The 27548-nt window shown below is 42.4% G+C and overlaps 1 protein-coding gene across 12 annotated transcripts in view; it reads left to right on the top strand.

Annotated features, from left to right (window-relative positions):
• Positions 1-27548, top strand: part of ITPR1 (inositol 1,4,5-trisphosphate receptor type 1) — a 377196-nt gene that overhangs the window by 59736 nt on the left and 289912 nt on the right. For all 12 annotated transcript variants that reach the window (XR_014788558.1, XM_084840316.1, XM_084840314.1 and 9 more), the window contains one exon: positions 7614-7684. Coding sequence is in view for 11 of the 12 variants with exons in the window: in XM_084840316.1 (XP_084696442.1) it covers positions 7614-7684 (71 nt within the window). In the remaining variant the exon portion in view is untranslated. The remainder of the gene's footprint in view (positions 1-7613; positions 7685-27548) is intronic.

The following is a 27548-nucleotide window of genomic DNA, read 5'->3' as shown; positions in this document are numbered from 1 at the left end:
GACTGGTCTGTAGTTCCCAGGTTCCTCCTTTTTACCCTTTTTGAAGATAGGGACAACATTAGCCCTCCTCCAGTCATCTGGCACTTCCCCCGTCCTCCATGATTTCTCAAAGAGAATAGACAGTGGTTGTGAGAGTTCTTCTGCCAGTTCCTTTATTACTCTAGGATGCAGTTCATCCGGCCCTGGAGATTTGAACTCATTCAAAGTAATTAGGTGTTCCTTAACCGTATGCCTATCGATCTCAAGCTGCAATCCTGCCCCTTCAGCCTGCGCTTCGCCTTTGCCAGGGGGGTCATAGACCCTCTTTTGGGAGAAGATTGAGCCAAAGTAGGAATTGAGCACCTCTGCCTTTTCTTTGTCATCTGTTATCATTTTGCCATCCTTATTTAATAGCTGAACAACCATTTCTTTCCTCTGCCTTTTACTATGCATGTAGCTGAAGAAAGCCTTTTTTTTGTTTTTAGCATCCCTCGCTAGCTTCAGCTCGTTCTCAGCTTTAGCCTTCCTGACGCCATCCCTGCAATTCTGTGCTACCTGCCTGTACTCTTCCTTTGTTACTTGGCCTTCTTTTCACCTCCTATATGTGTCCTTTTTTGTTTTCAGGTCATCCCTAAGCTTTTTGTGAAGCCACATTGGCGTCTTCTGTTGTCTTCCACCTTTTCTTCTTGTTGGAATTGTTTGTGATTGTGCCTTGAGAATTCCCTTTTTTAAAAGCTCCCACCCATCTTGGACTCCTTTTCTCGTTAGAGTCGCTTGCCATGGGACCTTACTGATCATTGTTCTGAGTTTATTAAAATCAGCTTTCCTAAAATCCAGGGTACGCGTTTGACTACACTCAGCTTTTGCTTCCCTTAGAACCAAGAACTCAAGTGCAACATGGTCGCTTTCTCCCAGAGTTCCCGTAACTGCTACTTTATCCACTAAGTCATCTCTGTTGGTTAGGATCAAGTAGCCGATCCTCTAGTTCCTTCCTCTACTTTCTGTAGGAGGAAGTTATCTGCCACACAAGTCAGGAATTTCCTGGAGGGGCCATGTTTTGCAGAATTTGTCTCCCAACAAATATCGGGGAAATTGAAGTCCCCCATTACTACTACATCATGCTTCCTTGAAACATTGGCTATTTGCTTTTCAAAAGTTTCATCCTTGTCTTCTCCTTGGTTGGATGGCTGGTAGTAGACTCTGACCACCAGGTTCCTTTTATTCTTTGCTCCATTTAGTTTGATCCAGATGCTCTCGATGGGGCTACCAAGCTCATCCTCCTGTATTTCTGTGCAGAGATATGTATTTTTCACATACAGTGCAACCCCACCTCCCTTTCTGTTCCTCCTGTTCGTTTTGAACAAGTTATATCCTTCAATTGCTGTATTCCAGTCATGAGAGTCATCCCACCAAGTCTCAGTTATACCTATGAAGTCATAATTTCCCTCCTGTATTAAGAGTTCAAGTTTGTTCTGTTTGTTTCCCATACTCTGGGCATTAGTGTATAGACATCGAAGACCATGTGCTTCATAGTCTGGCTTTCTTCCTACATGTGTCTGAAGACTATTATTGGGTGCTATCAGAGCTGTTCTCTCCGTTGCAGAACATGAGCCTACATCCATTGTTACCCCCAACTTTACATCTCCCTTCCCCGTAGGATTCAGTTTAAAGCCCTCCTGATGAAGTTCTTCATGCTGTGGCCAAACAGATTCTTCCCATCCTTTGTGAGGTGCAACCTGTCCCTTGCCAACAGCCCATCTTCCAGGAAGTATAGCCCGTGGTCCCAGAATCCAAATCTCTCTCGTCGGCACCACCTTCGTAGCCAGTCATTCACCCGGAGTATTTTTCTTCCCCTTTCTATCCCTCTTCTAACTACTGGAAGGATGGATGAGAAAACTATCTGGGCCCCAAAGTTCTTGAGTTTCCTTCCCAGAGCTTCAAAGTCTGACGTGATTTCTTCGTAGCTGCACTTGGCGGTATCATTTGTTCCCACATGGATGAGAAGAAAGGGATACTTGTCAGTGGGCTTTATGAGTGGAGGCAACCTTTCAGTCACATCTCTAATTCGTCCTCCCGGGAGACAACATACCGGGCAAGTCCACGGGTCTTTGCGACATACTTGGGTCTCGATCCCACACAGCAAGGAGTCTCCCACTACTACCACTCTTCTCTTCTTGTTGTTGTAGGCCTGGGTTTCATTGCCTCTGTTTGACTGACCTTCAGCCTCTTGCTCACTCTCATGTAGGTTCCCCTGTGGTTCTTCCTCTGCAGGCTGTCCTCCAGTCTCATCCGCAAGTACCTGGAATCGGTTCCACAGCTCCACTGCTTCCACTGGTGCAGAGTGGCGTCTAGTTCTTCTTCTCCTGTCACCCTCTTCCAAGGAGTATTCTCTACTCCATTTTTCTTCACCTCAGCATTTCCCACTGCCTCATCTTGCTGTTGCTCTTCAAGCTTCTGATTTTCCCTTTGCTGCTGTAGTTCCCCCATTCTGTCCAAGAACTCTTCATGTTCTCTTATTCCCCGGAGGGTTGACAGTCGCCGCTCCAGTCCACTTACTTTTTCTTCCAGCAGCGTGATCAATTTGCACTTGTTGCAGGTGTAGGCCTTGTTGTTCTCAGGCAAGAAAACAAACATTGCACACACCTTGCAGGTCACCACCACTGGAGAGTCTTGTCCTTCCATAGCCTCTTTTCCCTTTTGGTGTCTAGCTTTGTGATTGTTCTAGACTAGCCTGTGCCTGCTCCTCTACTCAGTAGAGGTTAAAAGCAGAGTCCCACTGGTGTGGAAGTGTGTGTTACAAGACAAATAAATGAAAAAAGTTAGTTAAAAAATGTAAAAAATGTTAGGGGCCTCCCCCTTGACCTCCCCTGCTGAACTCCCCTGGCCAACTCCTGTTTGCTCTCCCTGTTCGCGTGTTCTGGTCACTTGCTCTCTGGGAGCTTGCTTGTTTCTGTAGTCCCTGGACCAGCTGGAGCAGCTTGCTCTGCTCTGCTCTGCCCAGCTGGGAGGTGGGAAACAGATTGAAGCTTCCTGCCCAGTCAGCTGCTGGGAGTACTCAGGCCACCCCCCCCCCAATTCAGTTGGAGCTCTCAGAAGCCCCTGGTGAGCTCACAGCCACTCAGAAGGAAAAAGGGCAGCCCCCTGGGCTTCCTGCAGCCCACTTACCTCTTCGCCTCTGTCTCCTTTGTCTCTTCCAGCACTGCAGCTCCCCTGGCCAACTCCTGTTTGCTCCCCCTGTTCGCTCGCTCGCTCTCTGGGAGCTTGCTTGCTTCTGTAGTCCCTGGACTAGCTGGAGCAGCTTGCTCTGCTCTGCTCTGCACTGCACTGCTCTGCTCAGCTGGGAGGCGGGAAACAGCAGTAGAAGCTGCTGGTTGGGAAAGATGCTTGTACATCAGTATGCTTGTACATCAGTAGAAGCTGCTGGTTGGGAAAGATGCTTGTACATCAGTATGCTTGTACATCAGTAGAAGCTGCTGATTGGGAAAGATGCTGATGGTGCCTTATCAGTGGGAATCTTTCTGTGTTTGAATTAAATATTTTCAGAACTCGGAGAAGGTTATGCTTTCCCGCTGAAGGCAGGAAATAGAGAAACAGGAGAAAAAAACAGTTTAGAGTTTGAAATGTCTGATGTTTGGAAAAAGAGGGGCAAGGAGCTGTGAATGGGCTTGAAGATGAAAAACCTCGGGTTGCAGGGTCTTTCTCCCTAGGGATCTCATGCAGGATAGTGGATCTGCTGCCTTGTAGGGGGACTGGTGGTCTTCACTATGCTCTGCTTTGTAAATATTACAAAGGCAATACAAGTCTTCTCTGTCTGTCTGTCTGTCTGTCTCATATCCAAAGGAAACTAAAACACCTGGTAGTGCTGCCGCTGGAACTCCTCACTCCTTGGGCAAGTGGAGAAGTCAAAACAATACATTTGAGTCCAACCAGCTTAAACTGGCAGTATACTCACATCTATATTCTTACAAGAATAGATAGACAGACAGACTCTTTTTCTGCTGGCTCCTGTGTGGGTTCCTCAGCCTACTGGCTGAGTCATAACCTTCATTTTTGTTGAAACTTTCCTTTGGCTATTGTTGCTTGGAGGTAAGCAAGTGGATCAGTCTTCCATGATTTACAATGTAGAATGGGGAAAAAACTGCATGACAGCTGGGAAACCACCAAATGATCTGTGGTTGGGGGAAAGAGGATGGGACCATGGGAAGGGGGCATGGCCATCTGGGGGACTCCAGAGGACTAGATATCACCCCTGGGCCTGAGGTTCCCCACCCCTGATCATCTTGTATCTCCATTCATCTCTCTCTTTTTAATCCCTCCTATTTAGGAATCAGTTGAATATTTCTCCTGTTCCACCTAAGGGTTATCCTTCATCAGTCTTCACTACATAAGACTGAGGATCCATTTAATGAGTAACACTACCCTTTGATGCCCACATCTTGTCACTGTATATGTGTGCTGGCTTGTGTTTGCAAGGTTTTCATGCTGTGTGATTTTCCGTCATAATACATTTTTTGACTTTCCCTTTTTGACTTTCTCCATGGAGGTAACAAAGTCTTTCTGTTTCATGTGTGTGTAGTCTGGTTCCCAGTCCCCCCACCCTGCAAGAGTTCAGCAGGAGACTTTCCCTTTTTCAGAGAGCTGGCATTTCATTAAGTGCTGATGACAAATTTGTTTGAAAAGCTCCAGGGTTAAAGAAGACAAAGTTGGATTTAGTCCATTCAAATTAACTAATTAAATGGATATCAACTTCCATAAGCCTGGAATAGTCAATGAATGACGTTGGAAAAGGAGAAGTTCTGTAGGTGATTACTTCTTCTGATCAGATCTTACTGGTCATTGTGCATGGTCTCGAGACACGTGATCAAGCAACCATCCTATTGCTAAGCTGGTCTGGGTCTGTTCAGTGCTTGGGAGCCCTATATATGTCACCTTGAGTTCCAGCTGGGAACCAGGAGCCATGAGATAAAGCCAGGAGGCAGGATCAAGTAGCAAGCCAGAAGTCAGGACTGAAAGATAACCAAGTAATACAGGAACACTTTAGAGCTCAGGGATACCTTGTTACTTGAGTCAAGGTTAACTGGGACAGGAAATCCTTGTATAAATCTTCCTATCCAGGAGGATCCAGTGACCAGCCTGGCGGATGGGCAGGGTCATTCTAGAGCTTGAGGATACCAAGCTGTTTAAGCAGATGCTCCAGTACACAGTTCAGTGGCACATCACAGGGGCAGCTGCACTGAAACCCAAAGGTCAAGCCTGGCAACTCCTGAGTCCTGGAGATCATTGAAGCAACACAACATTGCAGTTTATCTGGAATTTCCTCTGCCCTTTAATATCTTTCTACCCATGCAACATTGACCTAGGTTGCTCTGTTGCCATCCCGCAACAATTTAACATATTGCTAACTCCAAATAGTTGTTTGTGAGATGATGTGACATGTTCTTCTATAATTTATTCATGGTTTTAGCTGATGACACCATTCTGAAGCCTCTGGGTTGATAAACACTATATCCAAATTGAGGCTCTGACCACTGAAAGATACCGTATAGCAGCGACTTTGGATATATTGGGGCCATCCTATTGACACTTCTCCTTGGTGAGGGTATTCCATTATTGTGGCCTCTGTCAGCCTCTCTACCAGAGCACGAGAAGATGGTCAATGTAAAACCAATTTTCAAAGAGGTATCCAAGAGGGATCTGGGAAATTACAGGCCCATTAGCTTAACGTCTGTTCTGGGTAAATTGGTTGAAGACATTATTAAAGATAAAATTAGTAAGCTTATAGAAGGACAAGCCCTGCTGAAAAAAAATCAATACAACTTCCGCAAAGGTAAGTCCTGCCTCACTAACCTTTTAGAGTTCTTTGAGAGTGTCAATAAACATGTAGACAGGGATGATCCAGTTGACATTGTTTACTTGGACTTCCAAAAGGCTTTTGACAAAGTCCCTCACCAAAGGCTCCTGAGCAAACTTAGCAGTCATGGAATAAGAGGACAGGTCCTCTTATGGATCAGTAACTGGCTAAAGAACAGAAAGCAGAGAGTAGGAATAAATGGTAAATTCTCCCAATGGGGAGAAGTAAATAGTGGAGTTCCACAGGGTTCTGTATTAGGACCAATGCTTTTCAGCCTGTTCATTAATGATCTGGAATTAGGAGTGAGCAGTGAAGTGGCCAAGTTTACGGATGACATCAAATTATTTAGGGTGGTTAAAACAAAAAAGGATTGTGAAGAGCTCCAAAAGGATCTCTCCAAACTGGGAGAATGGGCATCTAAATGGCAAATGCGGTTCAGTGTAAGCAAGTCTAAAATGACAGTTCAGGACAGTTCAAAGGACGTACTTCTTCACACAGCACATAGTTAAACTATGGAATGTGCTACCACAGGATGTAGTGATGGCCACCAATTTGGGTAGTTTTAAAAAGGGATTGGGCAAATTCATGGAGAAGGCTATTGATGGCAATTAGTCATGATGGCTATGTGTTACCTCGAGTACCAGAGACTGTGAGCCTATGTACACCAGTTGCTGGGGAACATGGAGGGGAGGGTGCTGTTGCGCTCATGCTCTGCTTGTGTGTTCCTGGTTGACAGCTGGTTGGGCACTGTGTGAACAGAATGCTGGACCCTTGGTCTGATCCAGCAGGGCTCTGCTTATGTTCTTATGTGGCACAACAGCTTAGAGTGCCTCAATTTGCCTTTCTTGTGTGGATGTGTTTTGCCAATTTTGTCAAGAGGATATTATTTCTGTTAGGAACTACAGAGGGAAATGGTGGATACAGTAACTATGCATATGTTCCGGATATGTAGGATCTACACACTTTTCTATTTGCTAAGATTCGGTGGCAAATCACTGCTTTTTCCCATTGCCCAGCAAGTGCTAATGACATTGTGCTAGTGTTGGTTTACACTAGTGCAATGTCATTCATGCTAGTGCTGTGACAATACTGCCCTTTGGGCAGTTTTTAACCTGTGTACTGAATTGATCAACTGTTGTAGTTCAACATATTCCAGGAATGTCCCTCAAAGGACAGCAGTGAGAGTATAGCTTGTAATCCTGTGAACAGGAACTGTTCCTTAAAACTCCAGTGGCCATTTCTTCATGTCACTAGTTCTCTGCCACCTGTGGGATTTCATTCTTGGGATAAACCTAATATTACCTGTGCCCATTATTTCTTGCCATGCAAGGCTTCCAGCCAGCTGGTGTGACTACAATACAGGGTTACAGGGTATTAAACGTATTCATAAAACAATCACTTGTTCACTGAATGTGTAGACGGGAGGAATAGGTTTGTTCCTTTTGTCCATGTCCCTGACCTCTGCATGTTCAGCCTAAGATCCTAACAGAACTGGTGTGCGTATAAATTCATGCATGATTGGAGTGCCTGTCTTTTTTGAGGTCTCATAGAAAGATGCTATGCACATGTAACTTGTGTATGTGTAGGCTTATTCACATCTTTGGATGAATTTTTGGAGGTTGGTAATGAGGAATGGATGCATCTCACCCTTGGACGACTTGTTTCGCAGAAGGACTTCATAAGATGGTGTCTGAATAATTCCCATTCACTGATCAAGTTTAATTTATGTTAACGATCTAAGTGTGCTCCTGGTAATCTTAGCCCCCCCCTCTCTCTCTTTCAGACTTGTGGATGACAGGTGTGTTGTACAGCCAGAAACAGGTGATCTTAACAACCCTCCTAAAAAATTCAGAGGTGAGACACATCTTTATTTATCAACTTAAGCATTCAGGTGATGCTTCATTGCACTCAGATCAAGCTTGTTCGAAATAACAACTGCACACAAACCTGAGAGTGTGCAGTGAGGTTTCCTAGTGACTGACAGGATGTCTGTATAGTTTCACTTCTTTTCCTCCAGGTGTATGGACTTGAATTCTCATTCTGCACTTTAAATAGCTGCTGGTATTGGATAAACAAAAGCAGAAAAAAGGTGGGCAGACAAGTGACTGAACCTGGCTTGCACACAGCAGTGTTTTGTGAACCTAATCCCACCTTCTTTAGGAAATTTCTTTGGAAATGACTGCCTTGATCCCTGGAGTTAAGCTGTTCTATCCTTTTATTAAGCAACTTTTTATTCAGCATCTTTTCACTGGGCCAAAATAGAGGGAAAAAAATAACACACGGTCTTCTTTTTGAGGCAAATTCTGTTCTAATCATAATTTTAAAAACCCTTTAATTTGCTCATTCCTTCTGGCAGTTTTAAGTGTCTCAATTCAGTGGCGCTTTAAGGAGAAGCTAAATGAATTAGTGGTGCTGCTGGATATTCTTGCTAGATCTTATTCACTGACACATCACTGTTGGTCTTGGTTTATAAAGCTTGACTCCTGCTTAGAGGAAACAGTAACGCTATTATGTGCTGATGCAAGAAGGTCCCATGCAACCAAGAAGGTTGCAAGTTTCCAAGTCCCATTAGCACCAGCCAGCATAGCCAATGGTCAGGGTGATGTGAGTTGAAATTCAGCAACATCTGGAGGGCCACAGGTGAGGTTATCCACCTTGTTTTATGCCTTATTAGTGTTTTCAGAAGCTCCTGGGTAGCCACTCTTGGAAACAGAATGGTGGAGTAGATGGACCTCTTGGCTTGGTTCAGTAGGGATGATCTTACCATAAGATTCTTATGTAATGGCCTTATTACATTCAGAACTTGCCATGAAGCATCTTTAGCTTTGCATAAGCTGCTCTGCTTCGGTAGTGAGAGAGGGCATGTGTACAGTTGCAAAACATAACCACTATATAGTCTACCGTAAATTTAAGGCAGTAGCGCACAGTTATTCTGATCCCAGTGGGTTAAACATATAGATGATTTCAAAAGTGACCAAAGGTGAAACACATTTTGTTTGAATAGGCATGATATATGTATTTTTAAACCAGCTATCTTAGTATAAAATAATGAATGTGTGTAGTGATTTGGGTGAGAGGTGGCATAATGTGTTTAAACACAAAATTAAACCAATGCTATGTTGATGGAACTTGAATATTTAAATGGAGAAGTGGGTGGATAGATGCTAGTTACATTTAATTAGGATGTTTTAGATGAAAATGGATTTAAAAAGACTACTGTCAAATATACAGATATACTACTAGGTGTAATGGCAGCTTCATGTGTGATGCAGCAGCTCCACTCTTTTTACTCAAGCAAACTAAACATGGGATGTTAATCTGAAATGAAGGTTTACTTTCCGTTTTTAAAATCCAGAAATTACCTCCATGTAGGAAGAGTACTGTGTGAAACATCATGTATATTTTTAACTACTAGGGTGGACCTGGACCTAGGAATTAGGAAATGGAAGGCCTGTTCAGTAGTGAAGCTCCACAATTACTTGGTTCAGATTTAACTGGAAACCATGGCTTCCTTCTATGTGAACAAGCTTCAGTGAGCCTCAGATATGTGTGTTTCCCCCTTCCCACCTCTTTTGTACATGAGAAGACAAGATGAGAAGTGTTTGCTTTTGTCTTTAAACAAACAACAGTTCTCCATTGTCTCCAAATTCATGGAACTGTGGTTTGTTTAAACTCTAGTTAGTGAGAACAAACCAGACTCAAACCCTAGGTTCTAATTCTGGTTTGTTCACCAACTAGAGTTTAAACAAACCACAGTTCAGTGAATTTGGGCATAATGGGGAACTGTGGTTTGTTTAAATTTGGAAACTCCCAATTTATCTTCACAGCTGTGAAAGAGGAAGAGATGGGAAGAAGACCAGTGTGAGCACAAGGCTCACTGTAGATCAATGGAGACGTTTGCTCTTTCTTTAGCTGCCTCTCATAGGCAGGTAAAATTTCTGGAAAAAATGGGGGGGGGAGCTTAAACTTTCCCCTCCTGAAGTGCCATGGTCCTGATCCAGATCAAGACTGCAGGTGTTTACGTGAAAGTAAGAAAAGTAGGCTGAACTACAGCAACGTGATTATTAGAATGTGTAGTTTGGCTCTGAATTGGACAAATGACAAGGCTAAATAACTATATGTGGCCACACAAAAAATGGTACACTTCAGAATCGTAGAACTGTTCTTACTCTATGTCCCAGTGTGCACATTACGGTGGCAAATTGTGGGTTAATGTAGTGATGGTTCTGGTCACCACACCTCAAAAAGGGTATTGTATTGCTGGAAAAGGTGCAGAAAAGGGCAACCAAAATTATAAAGGGGCAGTAGGAGGTCCCCTATAAAGAAAAGTTACATACTACTCATTTTGAGTTAGTAAAAACTTTGTGGGAAAACTCAAAATTTAGGGAAACAATGAAACAAAATACCTATGAAATATTTTCTCATTTGGAATGAGTGAAATGCTCTTAAAAAGAGAAAAATATTTCATAGGTATTTTGTTGCTTTGTTTCCCTAAATTTCCAGTTTTTCCACTGGAATAACAAAACCTGCTATATTTCAGGCTCCAGCAAACTTGGGAACCATGGATAATAACACACTAAAGATACCCACAACTCCAATCTTGCATTTACATGACCTGGGACGGTGCTATGCTATTGAAATACAAAATGCTGCCCACTATAAAAAAAGAAGTTTACTAGATTGTAGCTAGCCATAGACCACAGACCACAATTTATTACACATTATGGAAGTTTCATTCACCACATAGCTCAAATCCATAGTATTTCCTTAAACCTTAGGCAAGCTATACTTACTTTATTGAAAAGTGACCACATATGGCCAAAATGTTATATGCTAATATCAATAGGGTGTTCAACTATCTAGAAGCATTTTGATCTCTTATGTGATCTCTTATGTTCTTCAGCAGTTCCTCCCCCAACCCATTTCCCTCAAGAAATGTCCATCAAATTCACATCACAAAATCTTTCCAAAGCAAGCCAAATATACAGATTCTCCACTCTGTGCAGCTGTAAGGCAAAACTGAGCAACACGTGAGTCTTTCAGTATAAACACTGGTTACTGTAAAATACAGTGGGGTGCATTGTTCTTTCCCAGCACTTATATATCTACTAGGAAGCTACAGTTCAGTTAGGACACCCAGGTGCACATATGTGGTTCTTGAAGTACCAGGGCTGGCTCATGACACTTTGCTGCCTGAGGCGAAGGACAAGATGGCCAATGGGACAGCATCCACCACCACACCTGAAAACAGCAGGCTAGCTTAAGGGATGTGGGGTAGCTATGTGGCCTACAGCTCTCTCCTCCAACACTTTCTGCTGCTTTCTAGAATTTGCCATTTGAGGTGACAGCCTCACTCTGTCTAATGGTAGGGCCAGCCCTCTTAAGTACGTGCGTATGCCATTCAAGATCTAAATCTCTGTTATAGGAAACAATGTTGTAACACTAGTGTACCACAACATAAAACGTGGAGTCATTGTTACCTTGGACTTACAGATTGGAATATTAAGAATTAAGATGGGTCGGGGACTGTCTCTTTATTATATACATTACTTTAAAGAATGTACAAGTGTTCTGGAGAAGATGGGCATTATTTTTTATCCATGCTGTCATGCGTGTGCTTCAATAACATATTGCTTGAATAGTATGGTGCTTGCTGAAGGTTCTGCCAGACACCTTTATAATTATTGATGAGTTTGTACAGGATGTGGAAATGAGCGGTTATTGAATTTCTTCCCTCGTAGTATAAGGCTTGAAACAATTGTTATGTCTCACTGATAACTTCATGTTCTTGTGAATTTTAAATACTTCAGAGTTAGGGGTTTGTACTCTGACAAACCCCTTCATGGATCACTGCCTTGTTGTGGCGAAGGGGCTTGAGTAACTCAGTGAAGCCATAAGCTATGCCGTGCAGGACCACCCAAGACGGACAGGTCATGGCGGAGAGTTCTGACAAAATGTGGTCCACTGGAGAAGGAAATGGCAACCCACTCCAGTATTCTTGCCAAGAAACCCCATGGAACGTATCACAAGGCTAAAAGATATGATGCCGGGTAGGTGAGCCCCTCAGGTCGGAAGGTGTCCAATATACTACTGGGGAAGAGCAGAGGGAATTTCCAAGTAGCGCCAGAAAGAGTGAAGCGGCTGGGCCAAAGCCGAAAGGACACTCAGCTGTGGACTTGTCTGGTGGTGAAAAGAAAGTCCGATGCTGTAAAGAACAATATTGTTTAGGAACCTGGAATGTAAGATCAATGAATCAAGGTAAGCTGGAGGCAGTCAAATGTGAGATGGCAAGATTGAACATCGACATCTTGGGAATCAGCGAACTAAAATGGACAGGCATGGGCGAATTTAATTCAGGTGACCATTATATCTACTATTGTGGGCAGGAATGCCTTAGAAGAAATGGAGTAGTGCTCATAGTCAATAAAAGGGTGGGAAAAGCAGTACTGGGGTACAGTCTCAAAAATGATAGAATGATCTCAGTACGAATCCAAAGCAAACCATTCAACATCACAGTAACTCAAGTCTATGCCCCAACCACTGAGGCCGAAGAAGCTGAGGTTGATCGGTTCGATGAAGACCTACAACACCTTCTAGAACTAACACCAAAAAAAGCTGACTGTGCTCATAATGAGTTTCTTATCGCAAAATTTCGGCTTAAATTGAAGAACGTAGGGAAAACCACTAAACCATTCAGGTATGACCTAAATCATATCCCTGATGAATATACAGTGGAGGTGAGGAATAGATTTAAGGGATTAGACCTGATAGACAGAGTACCTGAGGAACTATGGACGGAGGTCCATAACATTGTTCAGGAGGCAGCAACTCAATCCATCCCAAAGAAAAAGAAATGCAAGAAAGCCAAGTGGCTGTCTGATGAGGCTTTACAAGTAGCTGAGGAAAGAAGGGAAGTGAAAAGCAAGGGAGAAAGGGGAAGATATACCCGACTGAATGCAGATTTCCAGCGAATAGCAAGGAGAGACAAGAAGGCCTTCTTAAATGAACAATGCAAAGAAATCGAGGAAAACAACAGAATGGGAAAGACTAGAGATCTCTTCAAGAAAATTGGAGATCTCAAGGGAACGTTTTGTGCAAAGACGGGCATGATAAAGGACAAAGAAGGCAGGGACCTAACAGAAGCAGATGAGATTAAGAAGAGGTGGAAAGAATACACAGAAGAACTATACAGGAAAGATCTGAATGTCCCTGATAGCCATGATAGTGCGGTCACTGAACTTGAGCCGGACATCCTAGAGAGCAAAGTCAACTTAGTCAAGTGAGCCTTAGGAAGCATTAGTAACAACAAAGCTAGCGGAGATGACCGTATTCCTACTGAGCTATTTAAAATTCTAAAAGATGATGCTGTTAAAGTGCTGCACTCAGTATGCCAACATATTTGGAACACTCAACAGTGGCCACAAGACTGGAAAAGGTCAGTTTACATTCCAATTCCAAAGAAGGGCAATGCCAAAGAGTGTTCAAACTACCGCACAATTGTGCTCATTTCACATGCCAGCAAGGTTATGCTCAAAATCCTACAAGCTAGGTTTCAGCAGTATGTGAACTGAGAACTACCGGAAGTACAAGCTGGGTTTTGAAGAGGCAGAGGAACTAGAGATCAAATTGCCAACATTCGCTGGATCATGGAGAAAGCAAGAGAATTCCAGAAAAACGTCTATTTCTGCTACATTGACTACGCTAAAGCCTTTGATTGTGTGGATCACAACAAACTCTGGCAAATTCTTCAAGAGATGGGAGTACCAGACCACCTTACCTGTCTCCTGAGAAACCTGTACGAGGGCCAGGAAGCAACAGTAAGAACCAGACATGGAACAACCAATTGGTTCAAAATTGGGAAAGGAGTATGACAAGGCTGCATATTGCTTATTTAACTTATATGCAGAGTACACCATGAGAAACGCCGGGTTGGATGAATCACAGGTCGGAATTAAGATTGCTGGGAGAATTATCAACAACCTCAGATACGCAGACAATACCACCCTAATGGCAGAAAGCGAAGAGGATCTCAAGAGCCTCTTGTTGAGGGTGAAAGTGGAAAGTGCAAAAGCTGGTTTGAAACTCAACATTACAAAAACTAAGATCATGGCATCTGGCCCCATCACTTCCTGGCATATAGAAGGGGAAGAAATGGAAGCAGTGACAGATTTTATTTTCTTGGGCTTCAAGATCACCACAGACGGTGACTGCAGCCATGAAATTAAAAGACGCTTGCTCCTTGGGAGAAAAGCTATGGCAAACTTAGACAGCATAGTAAGAAGCAGAGACATCACCTTGCTGACAAAGGTCCGTCTAATCAAAGCTATGGTTTTCCCAGTAGTAATGTATGGCTGTGAGAGCTGGACTGTAAGGAGGGCTGAGCGCCGAAGAATCGATGCTTTCGAACTGTGGTGCTGGAGAAGACTCTTACGAGTCCCCTGGACTGCAAGGAGGTCAAATCAGTCCATCCTAAAGGAAATCAACCCTGAGGGCTCATTGGAAGGACAGAAACTGAAGCTGAAGCTCAAATATTTTGGCCACCTAATGTGAAGAGATAACTCACTGGAAAAGACCCTGATACTGGGAAAGACTGAAGGCAAAAGGAGAAGGGGATGGCAGAGGATGAGATGGCTAGATAGCATCACTGATGCAATGAATATGAACTTGAGCACACTCTGGGAGACAGCGGAGGACAGGAAGGCCTGGCATGCTATGGTCCATGTTTTCACGAAGAGTCAGATACGACTTAACGACTGAACAACAACAACTCTGACAAAAGAGGAAATTGGCCAAAAGAAGATGTGGGAATGGTCAGGAGAGGGGTTCTATGATAATTGAGTTGACAGCTCAATCCTGTTTGATTCTAAAAAAAGAGAAATGCGGTAACTAATAAAGTTGATTCCTAGCAGGTGTTTAACTGACCTCATAGGGTATGTGTGAACATTCACTGTGTCAGTTGTGTGGTGGAATAGTTGATTGTTTAAATGCTTGTCAATACAAACATTAATTTGGATATACCCAACTGAAGTGGCTATTGATCATTTGCATGATCCTGTCTGAGGCAGTTGCTGGCAACTCTGTGCTACATTCAGTTCGAGAAGAGTAGCCATGTTGGTCGATTGGGAACTTGCATTCAGGTAATTGTACGTAGGACTGTAGTGTTAATCTTTCTTTCCTTCCTTCCTTCCTTCCTTCCTTCCTTCTTTCTTTCTTTACTACATTTCTATACCGCCCAATAGCTGACGTTCTCTAGGCAGTTCACAAAAATTAAAACCACAAGTATAGTATAAAGACAATATAAAATATAAAAGCTTAAAACTACAGTATACAAGTACAACCAGAATAAAACCTAGCAACAATGCAGCGATTTAAAATACAATAACAAATTTAAAACTGCAGAGCTAAAAGACCAGAATGCTAAAATGCTGAAATTCCTGGGAAAATCAAAAGGTCTTCACCTGGCGCCAGAAAGAGCATAATGTAGGCACCAGGCAAACCTCTCTAGGAGCTCATTCCACAAACGGGGTGCCACAGCAGAAAAGGCCCTCTTCCTGGTAGCCACCCGCCTCACCTCCTTTGGCAGGGCTTCCTGGAGAAGGACCCCTGAAGATGATCTTTGGGTTCAGGCAGGTACATATGGGAGGAGACGATCCTTCAGATAACCTGACATTTTAGGTGACATTTTAATATTTACACATATTTTAATATATGTGTAGTTTTTAAAAACTCATTGAAAAATTTGTGTCTAAAGCACAGCCTATACAAGTGGAAATACACTGTCGCACTACAGATTTCAGAACTCTTTGACAAACACAGTAACCCGTAATGACTTCTAAACCTGTTTTTCATATTGTTCCCTTATGTACCTTTTTATGTTCAGCAATTCTCAAGATGTGGTCACTTTACAATTTCACCATGTAGGGGCTCTGCGTTCTTGACAATATTTTGCAAAAAGGTAATTCAATGTCACTTCCTGGTAACTACTACATCTCTGGCTGTGAGACTTGGGCATATGTTTGGGCTGATTAGGATAAGTTTGCAAGAACCTGGCTGCTAGATCACAACAGAGTGCCTCTCTTGATCTAGTTTCCCTGTGTGCCCATTAATATTTTATTTAGCATTAGCAGTAATTTATCCACAATTTGCCACCATTATGTCCAAACAGTCCGATGTCTCCAGCTGGATGGGAGCTTCCTGTTGTGGGTGGGAGCTAGTGTTACTTTCTCAAGGCACTTGAAGAGTTGTAGCACAAGCTAGCCAGGCATAAGATCAGAGAGCATCTATGTATTAGACTGTTCTACATTTAACATCTTTCTTTTAGCTAAGCTTGTGGTTAATGTACCTTAACTTGGGGGAGGAGCCCTTAACTGGTTGATAGTGTGATTGTGGTTTTTCTTGTATTAGCTTAATACGCAGCTTTCTGGCTGGCTGTATCCAATGGATGATGTCTGAACGTTATTTCTGTTCCTTAGAGATCTATTCTAGTAGAAATGTTGATCACACTGAAATGCCCTCCACACAAAAATGCTTCACATGGTTAATTTACTACTTATGTTGCTAAGCAACACTTTTTTGCTTAGTGTTGGAAGTGTAGAGCCCTTGGAATGTATATGAAGTACAAAAATATTCTTACAGTCAAGCTTAAGGTAAGTAGTTTTAAATACTGTCTGGTCTTTTTATCCTAAGCCATGCTTTGTTTCTGAGGTTTTCAAGTACTGGCATACACAGCATTTTTATTATGCTTATGCTTAAGCAGCATCTACTGCTGAGCATCTAACTCTTTGAACAAAAGGAGCATATTTAGGAGAGGTGACATGATGCTAGAAGGTATGGAAAAGCTGTGCTTGGCTTCGTACACCATGCACGGTTGAGGAGATTTTGAAATAAGAGAGGACATGTTAATTTCAGGGCCGCCCTGTATAATTAAAAGCTTATAGCAAAAAGGGAGGAGGACATTATATACTACAAGCTACATAATGCACTCAACAGTAGATACATCTCTCCAGCGGCCAACAGTAGTCTCTCCTGTGTCATTTTTAATTTAGCTATGCTCAGCAAATCCAGTCTTTATCTTTGTGGCGCTAGTATCTGACTCACATTAAGTTTGCCTGTGTAACCATTGAAGGCCTGAGGTGGGCATGAAGGCTGCCTGCCTAGCCTTTATTTGGCCAAATATTGGAGCAACAAGTTTGCTTCCCTTTTTCTCTACCCTAGATCAGTCACCACGAAATACTGCTGTTGTTAGGTAGGTTCCCATGTCTCGCAATGAAACAATTCAAGCATTCTCTGTCATTTACTGGATTGAAACAAGATGTGACTTGTCGCTTCACCACCAGCAGCCGCATGTTGGCCTGACATTGGCTGTTATGGCACAATGATGACAGTTCGTAACTCGGTCTGAGTTGTAATGTTAACTGGTGTACCAACTTGTAACTTTCCAAACCAAACTGATTTCTGTGGCTGTCTGCTTTAGGGACACAGTGTGCACTATCGGCCCTAATTAGGTATCCAGAAGTACTGCCATATTAGACTGTTCCCTGGCTCACATCCCAGTCCAGTTGACGGGCAAAATCCTTTCAGATATTCAAAATATTGCTGTGCATAGGCTTCCATGGAAAACTTTACAATCCTGGCTCATTCAAGACAGAATTTCATTGGTTAGTCTTGCATTTTGCAAATCCCAACAAGCCCAGATTCATGCCCGAATTCTGGTAGCAAAGCTAGATCTTGTATGTACATTTCACATGTATTAACTGAAATTGATACATTTAGTCATGTCAACATCTTTTTTGCTTTTTTATGGTTTTCTTTTGCTTTGTTCTGTTGAAATTTATAATAAAAATTAGTTTTAAAGAAAGCTAGATCATATTCTGTAAATGCTTAAGAATGGTTTGATAAATTTTCCATAAATTCGTGTTATTACTAGAGCTGCGACTTTAAAAACTCAAATGTGGATGCTGCATTGTGGGGTCAGTATTTCCCCTGTATTTTATTTTTATTATTTGTATTTTTTGCCTTCATCTTCAAATATTCAATATTCATGCAAATTAAAGGATTAGTGTATAAAAATACATGCACCTGACATCACTGCTTAGAGTGAACTACTATAAAAAATTTTTACAAGAACAGAAATATTTAAAAGCTATTGCACTGTTCTTACTTTGGAAGGACAGTGCCAACAGAAATGGTAATGGCAGATGTGACAAAACTGAAGAGTGGGGATCAGCACAGAACTGGGGGAATCAACTAGCATTTCCAAAACTGAAAGTAATCATGCAAATTTGCTTCTCAGATCACCTAAACTATTGTGCACGGCTGAAGTCACTTGAACACTTGTGGGTTGCTGAAGTCATTGATCTAGTAACGGTGGTTACTGCTTAATTGAACTTTTCTAGTCCTCAAACACAAGGGGTACTTTTTCTTAAATGAAAGCTAAGGTTATTCAGACACTACTGATGCAAAAGTGTACAGGTTCCAAACATAGTATTTTGACTTATAAATGTTGTTTCCTACTCTTTCTCAAACGTGTTCAGGGTAGTGTAAATAGGATGATTCCATTTTATCCTTTCAGTTGCTCAGAGTTGGATTGCAGAGTTGCTATGAGAGGAGGTTACAGATGATGCAACCAGGGCCAGCCCAAGACATTTTGTTGCCTAGCTTAGAGCAACAAATGCTGTTGCTCCCCCACAAGTCAAGGTGCAAAGTATCCAAAGTCAGTCAAGTTATTTTGGCACCTGAGGCAGAAAATCCCTCAAGTGCCTCTCCTCCTCCCTGGCAGCAAAAATATAATAATAATAATAATAATAATAATAATAACAACAACAACAACAACAACAACAACAGCAACAACAATAATAATAATAATTACAAGTTCGATCCTATGCATGTTTAGATGGAGAAGACCTACAACTCCCAGGCTGGCTGGATGCTGCAAATTGTAGGACATTTTCCATCGAAATATGCATAAGATTGAGCTCTAAGTAGCTAATAATTTGCTACCCTTTCATGACACTCCAAATCAGCTGTCTGAGGTGCAGCTCTGGAGAACAAAAGGGAGCATTGCATCAGGTTAAGAACATAAGAAACTGCCTTATATCAGGCCAGCCTGGTATCTCCAGCACCCTAGAAAGGGTGTCAGGCAGAGGACTTTCCCATCACCTGCTAGCTGATCTTTCTAAATGGAGGTACTGGGAACTGAAATTGGGATTTTCTGCATGCAGAGCATGTACTCTGCCACTGAGTTATGGTCCCTGCCAAAGGGTCAGAATTAAAAGTCTTTCTACAAGAGGCTTTTATTATGCACTCGTGATTGCTCACTCATGGTGGTTTGCGGGTCCTTTACATGACGTTGTCATCCTCCAGGGCTTCTCCTATGCTTTGCAGCCATTATTGCTCCCCCCCCCCCAACAAGGAAAGCCTGGTATTAGTTAGAAATGGCAGAATGAGAGTCTTGTGTAATTGTACAATTCCACAGCACCACCTAGTGGTTGTATAATGAAACATATAGAAAGGCAGAGGAAGAAACCCCCCAGAAAAAAGCATGTGTAAAGGAGCCAGGCTTAATTCTGCAAAGAATCTAGAAGCGGAAGCCTTGGTAAAGGTGCGGGATAAAAGCATGATGTAGAAATGCCCTAAGTGAGGTCTTGTGAGGTCAGTTAGGCTGAGAGACCTAAAAGCTACCCAGTTTGCTTCATGGCTTAGCAGATATTTGAATCCAGGTGTTTCTGGCCCTGTCCCAAAACTTTGTTTTCATGCATTAGTAGAGGGGACTACACTGGTCTCCTGTATCAGGGAAAGAATTCAGGAGGAGGAGAGGTGAACTGCTGAACTCCTAGTTGTGACCAGTGCTGTGTAACTTTGAATTGTGTTTATAAGATAAATGTCTCCTTGTGAGAGGGAGTGGTCCTGGGCTGCCTCAAAGAAGCATTAGTGAGACACTCCTAAAAAAAGCCCTCTCTGGACCTGGAAAATCTTAATAATTTTAGGCCAGTAACAGATGTTCCTTTCCTGGGCAAGATTCTTGAGTGGGTGGTTGCCAGCCAGGTCCAGACACTCTTGGATGAGACTGATGATCTAGATCCATTTCAGTCAGGGTTCAGGTTGGGTGTTGGCACAGAAACAGCCTTCGTTGCCCTGTATGATGACCTATGTTAGGAGAAAGACAAGGGGAGTGTGACCTTGTTGATTCTCCTTGATCTCTTGGTGGCTTTCTATACCATCAACCATGGTATCCTTCTGGGATGATTGTCTGAGTTGGGAGTGGGAGGCATTGCATTGCGGTGGTTTCACTCCTACTTGGATGGTTGGCTCCAGAAGGTGGGGGTACTGCTTGGCCCTGTAGATTCTCCAATATGGGGTTCCACAGGGGTTGGGGTTGTGCCCCGCGTTATTCAACATCCACATGAAACCACTGAGTGCAGTCATCCAGAGTTTTGGAGTGTGTTGTCATCAGCATGCTGATGACATGCAGCTCTATTCTCCTTTTCATCTTCTTCAGGTGAGGCTGTGGATATGCTAAATCAGTATCTGGCTGCAACAGTGGACTGGATGAGGGCTAATAAACAGAAACTCAATCCAGACAAGACTGAGATGCTGTTAGCAGATGGTTCTCCTGACTGGATGGAGAGTGTTCAACCTGTTCTGGATGGGGTTGCGCTCCCCCTGAAGAAGCAGGTTCATAGCTTGGGGGTCCTCCTGGAGCCGTCGCTTGAGGTTCAACTAGCCTCAGTGTCACAGAATACCTTCTACCAACTTTGGTTGGTGGCCCAGCTATACCCTTATCTGGACAGGGATAACTTGTCTTCAGTTGTCTATGCTCTGGTAACCTCCAAGATAGATTACTGCAATGTGGTCTATGAAGGGCAATGTGCTCTGTGATGGTTCAGAAGCTGTCGCTTTTGCAAAATGCAGCAGCCAGACTGATAAAGTGGACCAGAAGGTCCAAACATATAAGACCAATTCTGACCTGCATGCACTGGCTGCCTATATGCTTCTGAGCCCAATTCAAAATGCTAGTTTTGACCTATAAAGCCTTACACAGCTCGGGACCACAGTACTTGACAGAATGCCTCTCCTGGCATGAACCAACCCATACACTACACTCTGCATCTAAGACCCTCCCCGGGAGCCTCCTCCGCAGGAGGCTTGGATGGTGGCAACAAGGGAGAGGGCCTTCTCGGTGGTGGCCTCCCATTTCTGGAATAATCTCCCTGACAAGGCCTGCCTGGCACCAGCATAGTCATCTTTTCAGTGCCATGTTATAACTGCTCTTTTTTCTCAGGTAATTTGCAGCATATAAGGAGTCTATTTGATTGTCTCTGGCTGATTGTTTTACATTGTTTTAGTTATGTGTTGTTGTTGTTTTACTTGTTCTATGTTATTACGTGAATGGTTTTATACTTTATATAATGTATTTTAATGGCTTTTTAATTTTTGTGAACTGTCCAGAGAGCTTTGGCTATGGGGCAGTATAGAAATATAATAAACGAATGGAAAAGAAATAAGATAACATAGCAAAGTAAACGTTATCAAGACTTGCCTATATAGTTTATAGCTAATTTTAAAAAGATGTTTCTTTTTATCTTGGGAGTTTATATTAACTTCTTTGTTCTCCTTGTAAAAAGCATATAATGTTTTAGGCAGGGCTGAGGGCAAGCATGACAAAAGGTTGAGTTATCTATCAAGTAGAACACTACCGCTAATAAATCTAGCTCCAACATTGTCGGCAAAGGCATATTGCGGCTTTGTTGCCATAGTTCCTGTGTAAAATCTGACCTTAGCTACAATAACACTCTGTTAGAAAGTACTAGATAATCAGTTTTCTAAAATTAGTGTGTTCCTACTTAATAAGTCGGCATGAACATGATATTTAATGAAATATTATACTTGGTTACAAGACGCCATGGGACTGAAATACCTTGCTGCATCTATGAGGAATTGAGATCAGAGCCGCTTAGCCTCACTTTAAGCTTCTGAAAAGTGTGTGTATGCATGAAAGGAAAGGAAAGAACAACGGTGAAAATAAGGTGGTCTGTGCTTTAGAATACATGATGCAGATGTGGTACTGTTGCACAAATAATGGGTTGCCTTCCTTTAACCTTGCAAATTATGCATATTCAAAGCATAAAGGAAGCCTAAAGCAGATAATAGAATGCCAAAAGAAATACAATAATAGTACAAACAAACAATATGAAAAATGCTCAAACACTAAAAATGCTGCATTAACTTATCAATACAATTTCAGTTCAATACCTAAATGGGAAAATAATTCTATTAATGAATATAATTCAGTATCATAAACTAAATCGGTACTGGTGAATTTCTACAATGCAAACATTTCATTCAATGGTAAATGGATAAGAAAACACAAACCATACTTAAGTCCCACATATACACTCTTATATTCCCCATTCCAGCAGCCAATATGCCACAATATTGTTGCACCCCATTAAAACAGACAAAGTATCCTAGAGGCAGCATAGATCCAAAGTTGTTTTGTTCCTGAACTATGTATGCTGGTATTCTGATGGCCATGCAGGTTACCAGCATACAAATTTATTTTACTTATCTTGCATTTTTGCCTTCAGAGGCCAGATGATGTGGAAAGGAACTTCAGTACTCTCCTGGTTTGTCAGTTTCCATTGGTGATTGTGGGTATACACAGGCACCTTTGAATGTCTTGAGAGGGTTTGTCTTTACACATGTCTATGGTGCAAGTCACGGCAAACTCCCAAACTCCACTTCCCAGTCTTCTAAATTGCTTACCAGTTCTTCCCTTTATGATTTTTTGATTACATTTCTGTACATCCAATTAGCCAAAGCTCTCTGGGCGCTTCACAAAACAAAACTTAAAACTATAAAATACATGACATGTTGTTGTTGTTCAGTCGTTCAGTCGTGTCCGACTCTTCGTGACCCCATGGACCATAGCACGCCAGGCCTTCCTGTCCTGCGCTCTCTCCCGGAGCATGCTCAAGTTCATATTCATTGCATCCGTGATGCTATCTAGCCATCTCATCCTCTGCCGTCCCCTTCTCCTTTTGCCTTCAGTCTTTCCCAGCATCAGGGTCTTTTCCAGGGAGTTTTCTCTTCGCATTAGGTGGCCAAAATATTGGAGCTTCAGCTTCAGTATCTGTCCTTCCAATGAGCACTCAGGGTTGATTTCCTTTAGGATGGACTGATTTGACCTCCTTGCAGTCCAGGGCACTCGTAAGAGTCTTCTCCAGCACCACAGTTTGAAAGCATCAATTCTTCGGCGCTCAGCCTTCCTTATAGTCCAGCTCTCACAGCCATACATTACTACTGGGAAAACCATAGCTTTGATTATGTGGACCTTTGTCGGCAAGGTGATGTCTCTGCTTCTTACTATGCTGTCTAGGTTTGCCATAGCTTTCCTCCCAAGGAGCAAGCGTCTTTTAATTTCATGGCTACAGTCACCGTCTGCGGTGATCTTGGAGCCCAAGAAAGTAAAATCTGTCACTGCTTCCATTTCTTCCCCTTCTATATGCCAGGAAGTGATATGGCCAGATGCCATGATCTTCGTTTTTTTAATGTTGAGTTTCAAACCAGCTTTTGCACTCTCCTCTTTCACCCTCAACAAGAGGCTCTTGAGATCCTCTTCGCTTTCTGCCATTAGGGTGGTATCGTCTGCATATCGGAGGTTGTTGATAATTCTCCCGGCAATCTTAATTCCGACCTCTGATTCATCCAACCCGGCATTTCTCATGATGTACTCTGCATATAAGTTAAATAAGCAGGGTGACAATATGCAGCCTTGTCGTACTCCTTTCCCAATTTTGAACCACTCGGTTGTTCCATGTCTGGTTCTTACTGTTGCTTCTTGACCCTCGTACAGGTTTCTCAGGAGACGGGTAAGGTGGTCTGGTACTCCCATCACTTTAAGAATTTGCCACAGTTTGTTGTGATCCACACAATCAAAGGCTTTAGCGTAGTCAATGAAGCAGAAATAGACGTTTTTCTGGAATTCTCTTGCTTTCTCCATGATGCAGCGAATGTTGGCGATTTGATCTCTAGTTCCTCTGCCTCTTCGAAACCCAGCTTGTACTTCCGGTAGTTCTCGGTTCACATACTGCTGAAGCCTAGCTTGTAGGATTTTGAGCATCACCTTGCTGGCATGTGAAATGAGCGCAATTGTGCGGTAGTTTGAACACTCTTTGGCATTGCCCTTCTTTGGAATTGGAATGTAAACTGACCTTTTCCAGTCTTGTGGCCACTGTTGAGTGTTCCAGATTTGTTGGCATATTGAATGCAGCACTTTAACAGCATCATCTTTTAGGATTTTAAATAGCTCGGCTGGAATACTGTCATCTCCGCTAGCTTTGTTGTTACTAATGCTTCCTAAGGCCCACTTGACTTCACTCTCTAGGATGTCCGGCTCAAGTTCAGTGACCGCACTATCATGGCTATCAGGGACATTCAGATCTTTCCTGTATAGTTCTTCTGTGTATTCTTTCCACCTCTTCTTAATCTGCTTCTGTTAGGTCCCTGCCTTCTTTGTCCTTTATCATGCCCGTCTTTGCACAAAACGTTCCCTTGAGATCTCCAATTTTCTTGAAGAGATCTCTAGTCTTTCCCATTCTGTTGTTTTCCTCGATTTCTTTGCATTGTTCATTTAAGAAGGCCTTCTTGTCTCTCCTTGCTATTCTCTGGAACTCTGCATTCAGTTGGGTATATCTTCCCCTTTCTCCCTTGCTTTTCCCTTCCCTTCTTTCGTGAGCTACTTGTAAAGCCTCATCAGACAGCCACTTGGCTTTCTTGCATTTCTTTTTCTTTGGGACGGATTTCGTTGCTGCCTCCTGAACAATGTTACGGACCTCCGTCCATAGTTCCTCAGGCACTCTGTCTATCAGGTCTAATCCCTGAAATCTATTCCTCACCTCCACTGTATATTCATCAGGGATATGACTGAGGTCATACCTGAACGGTTTAGTGGTTTTCCCGACGTTCTTCAATTTAAGCCGAAATTTTGCAAGAAGCAGCTCATGATCTGAGCCACGGTCAGCTCCAGGTCTTGTTTTGACTGACTGTATGGAGCTTCTCCATCTTTGGCTGCAAAGGACATAATCAATCTGATTTCGATATTGACCATCTGGTGACGTCCATGTGTAGAGTCGCCTCTTGTGCTGTTGGAAAAGAGTGTTTGCTATGATCAGCATGTTCTCTTGGCAAAACTCTATGACATAGTAACATATAATATAAAAACCATAAGTTTAAAACAAAATAAAACCAAAGTAGGAACCAAGATAAAAGTCAGCAGCAGTGTAGATCTAAACACACACTAACACAGTTTTTAAAACTGAAGAGCTAAAAATTCTGGGAAAATAAAAAAGGTCTTCCCCTGGTTTTGGAAAGACCACAATGTAGGCACTAGGCGAGGTGATTCCACCTCTGCACCACTTCTAACCATTACATTAAATGAAACTAGTGGCTTATGTACATTTAGCATTTGTGGATTTAACACAATTCCACTTGAAGTACTTGCCAATGTTGTCTTTCATGGTGACTTTTTAAAAATTTCAGCATGCCTGTTTGTAGGCAGAGTGTAACTTGGTCGGTGTGTTTATACAGCATAGTCCTCTTGTCCTTGATTTTGCTCTTCAGATGGCTGGTTACTCTGGTGTTGTTATATAAGCTATGGAAACCAGACTGTCCAGTTCCTCTGTGCCAGAGATTGTCCCTGTATCCTGTGTGTAAGGTCTCAAGGTGAGATGCACTGAGATTGATGGTTTGCACCAAGCATAGCAAACCGCACAATGATTGTCATGTCTTTGATGATAAACAGCTTTTATACAAAAGCTAGGCATGCTTCAGCTAGCGAGCATCTAAACTCCGCACTGTGTGACTTTCTGATGGTTTTCAGCCCTGAAAGATAGCTTAAGACAGTTTACATTTTAAAAGTGTTCTTATTTAGTTAGCTATCTTTTCTAGTGATGGAATATAGTAGTTCATTAGGTGGCCCACTGGTGGATCTTACTTGCCAACGCTTCCAGCCTGTCCAGATGGCTACACCACTCTGATTTAGGTGCCAAAGCTTCTAGGAGGGTATGTTGGCCCCCATAAGCCAACAGAAGCAACTTATTGATCCTGTTTGCACTCTTCCATGCTGTGAGGAGTTATTGCCATGTAGTGTAAAGTGCAAAAAACAGTTCAACCAGTAAACAGGGCATTTGACTCCGAGTCAGTTTTCTGAAATAGTGTACATTCCGAAATAGAAACTAGTGGTTCTGTAGTTCTAAGAACAGGGGGGGGGGGGCATACATTTTTGGCTTGTCTTAAGTGTCTGCTCTTGATCTCAACAGACACCTCCCTACTCCCTGGTGTTGTGGCATACATAGAGAATTCAGGGCAAGGGAGAGGTATTTCCTCTAAGTTCCATGTTGGGTTTCTGCAGAAGGAAAAGTGAACAGCCCTCCTTTCTCCTGAGTTCTCTGCAGTTCATGGGTAGCAAATCTTTGTGCTGGGGCAGTGAAACAGCAGTAGTTTCTATGGTTGTGGGCAAGGCATTGCTGTTATTGACCTGATGAGTGAGCTGCATCTGTATTTATAAGCATTTTTCTACAATCATGGCTGGAAACTTGTTTCTAAATCAGAATTTGAGTGGTCATAGATTTTTGTGATATTGGGACAAGCAAAATTGCCATGCAGGTTCAAAATGATTATGCACCCTTACTTTGACTTGTGTATTGTGCTCTGAAACAGAGTGTATAACTAACTCTTTGGTTGATTTGAGTCCTTGCCTTTTTTTCATTGTTGGACTTGGCGGTTTTTCTTTGCATCACCTGCTTTTCAGTGTAAGCACAAGAGGTATTTTATCTGGCAGTACCTGACAATATAAATATAATTTTCTCCAACAGGTGATGGATGCATCACTAGCATCTTAAGCACAGGCAAAGTAACCTTGTGTCCTGCTTTAGAAGATGGAATTCTTGTATTAAATAGTCCAATGTTGTATATTTGTATCTGAGTTTTTTTGGCTCAAGATATACTAGCTTAGAACTTGGTAGCATGTTTTTATTATTCCAAGGTGCTTAGTGTGGCCCATATTAATTTTGTTTCCTGTATTATCATCGCAAGATAGGTCTCACACGATTGGTTAGACTTGGAGGTTGTGACTGGCCCAAGTGACTTAGTGAGTTTCATGTTTCAGTGGAAACTTGGACCTGGGTCCTTCTGGCCCAAGTCCAGCACTTTATTCATTACACCGCTGGCTCTTGTCTCTCTCTCTCTCTCTCTCTCTCCCCCTCTCCCTCCCCCACACAAGCACGCACACGTGTGTGGAGAGAGAGAGAGAGAGCATATTACTTCCTTGGCAACTGGGTCAGACTTACCTTAGATAAACCTGCATATGGAAGTATGTTTGCTTCAGGAACTCACCGCCTGTGAGGGAGCAAAATTAGCTCCATCTTTATTGACCTGCTGCTGGCAAATACATTTTTCTTCAAGTAGGCTTTTGACTGTTTTTGTTTTCTGAACTAGTTTTTAACTGGTGGGTGATGTGTTTTTCTTATTTGTTTTTAACTGCTGTGCTTGATTGATTATACACTTGATACAGCACTTTAGCTGTATCAAGCTGTAAAGTGCTTGATACAGCACTTTAGCTGTATTTTAAATGTTAGCTGCCTTGAACACTATTTTTAAATTGAAATTAAATAAATTAAATAAATATAATACAGTATATAGTTTGCTTTTTATTGTATGT

Source organism: Heloderma suspectum, chromosome 2, assembly GCF_057233095.1.
Source record: "Heloderma suspectum isolate Gila_16-S chromosome 2, 16-S_ref, whole genome shotgun sequence".
Lineage (NCBI taxonomy): Eukaryota > Metazoa > Chordata > Lepidosauria > Squamata > Helodermatidae > Heloderma > Heloderma suspectum.
The sequence above is the reverse complement of the archived record's forward strand: the minus strand, read 5'-3'. Positions and strand labels throughout refer to the sequence as shown.